Source organism: Pezoporus flaviventris, unplaced genomic scaffold, assembly GCF_033815535.1.
Source record: "Pezoporus flaviventris isolate CSIRO_AGI_PZ_B2104156 unplaced genomic scaffold, CSIRO_AGI_Pfla_v1 ptg000007l, whole genome shotgun sequence".
NCBI classification, from domain to species: Eukaryota; Metazoa; Chordata; class Aves; order Psittaciformes; family Psittacidae; genus Pezoporus; species Pezoporus flaviventris.
This window is the reverse complement of record NW_026892555.1, coordinates 56906680-56912679: the sequence shown is the minus strand read 5'-3', so window position 1 is coordinate 56912679 and position 6000 is coordinate 56906680. Positions and strand designations below refer to the sequence as shown.

General features: G+C 35.1%; 1 protein-coding gene across 1 annotated transcript in view; it reads right to left on the bottom strand.

Annotated features, from left to right (window-relative positions):
* Window positions 1–2263: 2263 nt before the first annotated feature.
* Window positions 2264–6000, bottom strand: part of CCDC102B (coiled-coil domain containing 102B) — a 135818-nt gene continuing 132081 nt past the window's right edge. The window contains exon 6 of the mRNA XM_061448883.1: window positions 2264–2353. Coding sequence (XP_061304867.1) covers window positions 2264–2353 — 90 coding nt within the window. The remainder of the gene's footprint in view (window positions 2354–6000) is intronic.

Here is a 6000-nt window from a genome sequence, read left to right as displayed (position 1 = left end):
GCTGAGGTGTCACAAAGATGCTGGCATAAGAAAAGCAGATGGAACTTTAGAGAAATTTTAGAGAAAGTCACAATGCATGGAACTAGGCCAGAGTTCTTTTGTTTAATATAAATCCTTGAACCAGTAAGCTAAGAAAGGGAAGGAGTTCAAGTTAAAAAAGAAAACTAAGTATGATGGGTATTAGAAAAAAACTTGTGGATTAAGAACAGAACAGTTTAATAATTGAAGTAATATATAATAATAATAACAACAATAATAATAATAATGTAAAAGAAAAAAAAAATAGAAGAATAAGATCTGAGAAAGACAAGTGATGCAGAGTACAGCTCTGCACCACCAGCTGACCGATGCCCATCCCGTCCCCGCCTTGCCAACCCACCCCCAAGTTTATACACTGAATATGATGTTCTATGGTATGAAATATCCCTTTGGCTAGTTTGGATCAGCTATCCTGGCTGTGCTTCTTCCCAGCTTCTTGTGCCCCTTCTCACTGGCAGAACATGAGACTGAAAAGTCCTTGATCAGGGTAAGCACTACTTAGCAGGATCTAAAACATCGGTGTATTATCAGCATTGTTCTCAGACTGAAGCCAAAACTCAGTACTGTACTAGCTGCTAAGAAGAAAAATAACTTTATTCCAGCTGGAACGAGGACAGTTATGAATCTTACGTTATTGTCAATGTTATTGTCCTATAAGTTTTAAACGTTTAAATTCACTTAAAAATAAATTGTCTCACAGTATCTCTGTACTTTGCTGATGAACATCAGCTACTGGTAGCAGAGAAAGACAGCATTCCTTCATTATGTATCCCTTACTGTATTCTGAGAGGTAATGGCTGGGAATAGGTCAGCACTTGTAAACATGAGAAAAGGCTAAGAACATAATAAGGTAGTCAAAACACGGATCCTTCTACTTTAGCATACCATCTCCAGCAGCGGCCAAAAGCTGGTGCTCTGAGGTGGCCACAAACACAGGTAGAGTCTTCTGGCTAATCTCAGCCTCCAATCATTTACAGCTTAGGGAATTCCTAGAAAAAATGTGATTCCTGTGTAATTAACAACCTTTAATGCTTCCCGTTTATAAATTTGACCAATCTGCACCTGAAACTAAGTAAATTTTAACTATGCACACATTGTCTTCACAAAAATTTCTACAGCAGTCACCAATTGTGAAAATAAATGTTTCTTTTTATATGGTGCCAGGTAAATTGCAAGACAAATCAGGAGGACACAATATCTGCAACAGGCTTAGAAGGAGAATATAATATATTAATGGTGTGAGAAATATTGTTAGCTTTAAATACAACTAGAATTCTCTCAGAAGTTCTCAATTTATAGGGATATAAGGCATGAAACAAACATCGCTTAGCAAGTAAAACAGGTTTGCAGAAACTGTGATGCAGAATCTACTTATACGTTAAAAACTGTATATGTCAAACAGCAAAACAGTATAATTTGTGTCTGAAAGTTACTGTTTTTTATAAATAATGAATTTTCTAAAATTTTCAAAATCTGCTTTTGCAGTTTATCTTAATATATTCATGTGGGTTTCTATGTGACATTTATAATTTTTCCATGGACTATTAAAAAATATAAAAAAAAAATGTGATATATACATTAAGATATAGTTTAGATGCATTATTTCTATGTATTTCTTTTATGTCATAAGAAAAACAAATACTTTTAAAATCTAAATGTATAAGTAATAACATTCAAGTATTTTAAATAAAAACTTCTTCTTTTTTTTTTTTTTATAATGAAAAAAAAGTGTAGTGCGTATGTCACCGTGATAGAACTGGGGAACCTGAGAAGCAAAGTTACTTGCCCATTGTTATATAAATACAAAGAAAAGACAGGAGCAAAGCAAGAAACAAATTATTGACTTCCATTTCAGACTCACTGTCTTCCCAGGACTAAATGTGAACCTTTCATATGTTGTGTACATTCTAAAGTATTTTTTCCCTAAATGAAAAATCAAAATACACCTTTTGCTTTAGAGGAGTGCAATAAAGACAACTGGAAAGGAAGGACAGAAAACTGTCAACAAAAATTCTAGGTTAGTACACACTGGCACTAGCATATTTTCCTTGGTTCTCAAAAAAAATCTGGAATACGTAGAAATAATGCATACAGTGTTCCCATATATGTCCGGCATGCACTTCTTCAATGAAATTTTCCTTTACATCTTTATGAAGAGTTTACTTTTATTGTCCTTCTTTACTGTTAGCCTTTTTTGCTGCAGGGCTCTTTGATGATCTGCTCTTCACTCACTATCTTGGTAGACTTTCCAGCAACATCCAAGGAACTTTCTTTGGTCAAAAATCCTGAGTCTGCTTTCTTCTGTCTCTCTACTCTGAAATGAAATTTTTAAAGATATGTGACCACAACAGTAAGCAGAAAAGTCAGTTTAAGTTTAAAACAATTGCAGGTCAAATTTATTCTGAGAAAAAATTACAGTAGGATACAGTAGAATTTAGATGGGAAAAGATTTCAGTATTGTTAAGCTTGTAGTATGCATTAGATACTTTCTTCAACTGATTCCTTAACAATGAATAAAAAACTATAGTGTTTCACAGCAATTACTTGGAATTGTCTTTCACAGTGAGTAGTCTACACTTGCTTCACTTTTGATGACTAGGAGCTATTATTTATTGATTGACAATTCTGAACTGCAGTACTATTGCTATTCAAGATACATTTAAAGTACTTATATATAACTCATGAGTTTTTTTATCAGAAGAAGGGAAAGTGGAGAATAGTGAAAAAGGTCAAAGATATCTCAAACCCCTAATTTGTCAGAATTCTAGACCGCAGTCCAGCATAATGTCTTCATATTACATTAATAACAATAGGGAGAGATTACTTGTAAAAGCATAATTATAACTTAGCCAAATTTTGGGTGGGTAAATCACATGCTCAAAACCAGTGTGCAGCAGAACAAGAACTGCCACTCAAGGTGGGCACCAGAAACAGGCTATTATGCTCTCTGGAATTAAGAACACAGTAAAAAGACAGTAGCCCTGCACAGAACACAGGCTTATCAAGATTTAGGAGCTTAAGCACTGCCCAAAATAGCTATACTAGAAACTGACCCAAGAAAACCACATGTAAGAGTGAATAAATCATGGCAGATCTAAACTATTTATGTATATTACTAGCTTTTACCTCATCCATGTTTAATTGAAAATTTTCTATGCCTTAAGCTTAGGGCCATACATCTCCAATTCTCCCAGTGTCATCTTTACACTTTCATTGAAATCCTGCTGTCAAGCCACAGTGCAATTCCTATTTTTCTTGTCTTTTTAATGTATCTTGAACAGGCTTTCAGCAAAGGGAGTTCATAAACCCTTTGGATTAGTCTTGGCTCTGGGACCTTAAAAGTCTTGTGAAGAGTGTCCAAACATGTCGAGGAACCTGAGTATTGTTGTCTGACTGCGGAACATGTTTTTTCCTAGTAGATCTAAACCCAGCTCCTGGTAGTGTGAATGGCTCCTTCATGCCATTATGCGTACACATCTACTCTAATGTGTCTACTAGTAAGAAAATAAATGCGTACTTAGAAAAACCCAGCATCACGTGTCAAAATCACTCTGGGTTAAGTAAGATGCCAAATAGTAGAAGTCTTTGAGCTAGCACAGCTGTGTGATCACTTGCAGAGTCACAGATCACATGATGTTCCTGTCTGCTGAAGAACAGACTGGTTGCCAAGTAAGAATCAATAATCTGGCAAATTCTTCACCCTGCTGGATAAACAAGACTAAAATGATTGAAAACTTAGTTGTTAATACTGAATTTCACTGGATTTTTTTTTTTTTAACAAATGGACATTTCCTTTTTAATTACTTTAATGATTTCCAAAAATAATTTTGTCTTGTTAGAGATTCTATATTAAGTTCTATTAACAACTCATTATTAAAAATACTTCTGTGCATGTATTTGTGCAATATCACTCACAGTTTTTTCCTTCATTAATTTTGCTAATCTAAAATATACTAATATAAACTAAAAATAAAATCCCTAAAACTAGCAAATGAGTTGTAGATTAAACTTAAATAAATAAATGAAATATATATGCAAAATAGTACCTGCAACTAGCCCTTAACTGATAGCTATGGGCTTAAATTACCTCTTGTTCCCCTAGAAACACACAGAACACACTTTCAAGACAAACCAAGTTACTTGTTTTTACAGTATTTTTTAATTAAACATTTTAGAAACAAGCTGGTGTTTCTAGATGTTATGTTAGGGTAGCTATAAAAGAGTAAGAGTTTAATTCTGACATCTATTTTGCAATCAAATGAATGCAGCTACACATATGAGCTACTACTAAAACAAATACATGAATATATAGAATGGTAAGCTTTAAATGTTTATGCAAAAGCTTACACACTTGCCAGAAATCCCTAGCATGCATCCATTCTTTTTTTAAAATACTAGTCTCAATCTGTAACAAATCACAGAACTTCATAGTGTTTGTTGACAAGCTAGTGTACAACTTGCTTTCATTTCCACATTGGTTTACAACAGTCTTCAAATACGTCCTGTAGGAACTCCTGAGATCACTGCTTTATGGAAGGTAATTTTTGCCAATGTATACCTGGAGTATGTCACATGTATACCAAAAGGGTTTGGCTCAATTGCTCTTCTCTGTTTAGAAGATTTAATTCTTCCTAATAGTTCTGCACTTTCGCTATTTCAATGTGTGTATTCCATGTGATGGCAGCAATGAACAGTCTAACTCAGTGTGAGCATTTGTGGCATTCCTTCCATTTCCATTAAGGAGATCTTTCCTGTGGGTAGTCTGGATCAGCTAGCCTTGACAGCTTCTGGGAAAGAATGGGATAAGAAGTTGTTCTATTGTGTCCCTCAGCCACATGATGGAAGGGCACTAGGAGCCAGCTGAAATGGGAAATATGTCTGCTTCCAGACAGAGCTCTCTGAGGTTCCTCAGGGCAGGCAGGGAAGCAGCAAATTGCGTGAGTGGCCAAGTAACAAGTGGAAGGACAAGAGGAAAAAGTCTCAAGTTGTGCTAGTGGAAGTTTAGATTGGATATAAGGAAGATTGAAAGGGTTATTGAGCATTGGTACAGGCTGCGCAGGGAAGGGGTTGAATCACCCCTGGAGGTATTGACGGACTTGGCAGTGCTAAGTTATTGCTAGGACCTGATGATCTGAAAAGTCTTTTCCAACCTAAATATTTTTATAATTCCATGATCCTGGTCATGAAAAGCTCAGATAGCTCTGCAGCTGCTGTTGTAGTTTTAGCCAGCTGTTAGGCCAGCACTGAGTCAAAACCCTTCTGTATGTGGAAGGACTACACAATTTGTTCCAAATTATTGCCAGAAAGGGACTGAAATTGTGAAAAGCATAATAATAAAATGAATATGCAACTTCTTTAGCAAAAAAAAAAAGGATTTGATACAAATGAATAAGCAAAACAAAATACTTGGGTTTTGAACTCCAAATTAATGAGCAAAATGTTTTAAAGACCACTTCCTAATAGCAGACAAACAGAAAATGCTATCAAAGTCAGCTAACAAAATCATGAAAATGCACAGGCATATAAAAAAGAAGCATACCATATGTCCACCAATATCTGGTACAACAGGAGCATTAAGAAAGCCATTAAGATAGTGTCCCTATTGTGCCTAGGTATACAATAACATATGGTTCATTTCCTGCTTCACCATGCATTTCCTTGCTTTTGTTTAGCATCACTGATTTAGAGCTCAATTAATATCATTTGTGCGTGCATTTCTTTGCAGGATATCTTAAAATTCTTTATTGCTGCTTAAAATTATTTTTTTTTTAGTGTAAGGGCACAGTAATTAATTGGAAGAACTAGACTGAATTATTTTAAGGTAGAATTATTACTGTCTTCTTGTTTAAGTCCTCACACAATTTGCTATGATGATGCTACAGAGTGACATTACAAGGTTGTTGTTGGTTTTAACCAATGAAGACTTCCAAAGGCCAGCAGTGTAGATTAAAGGCAAAATAG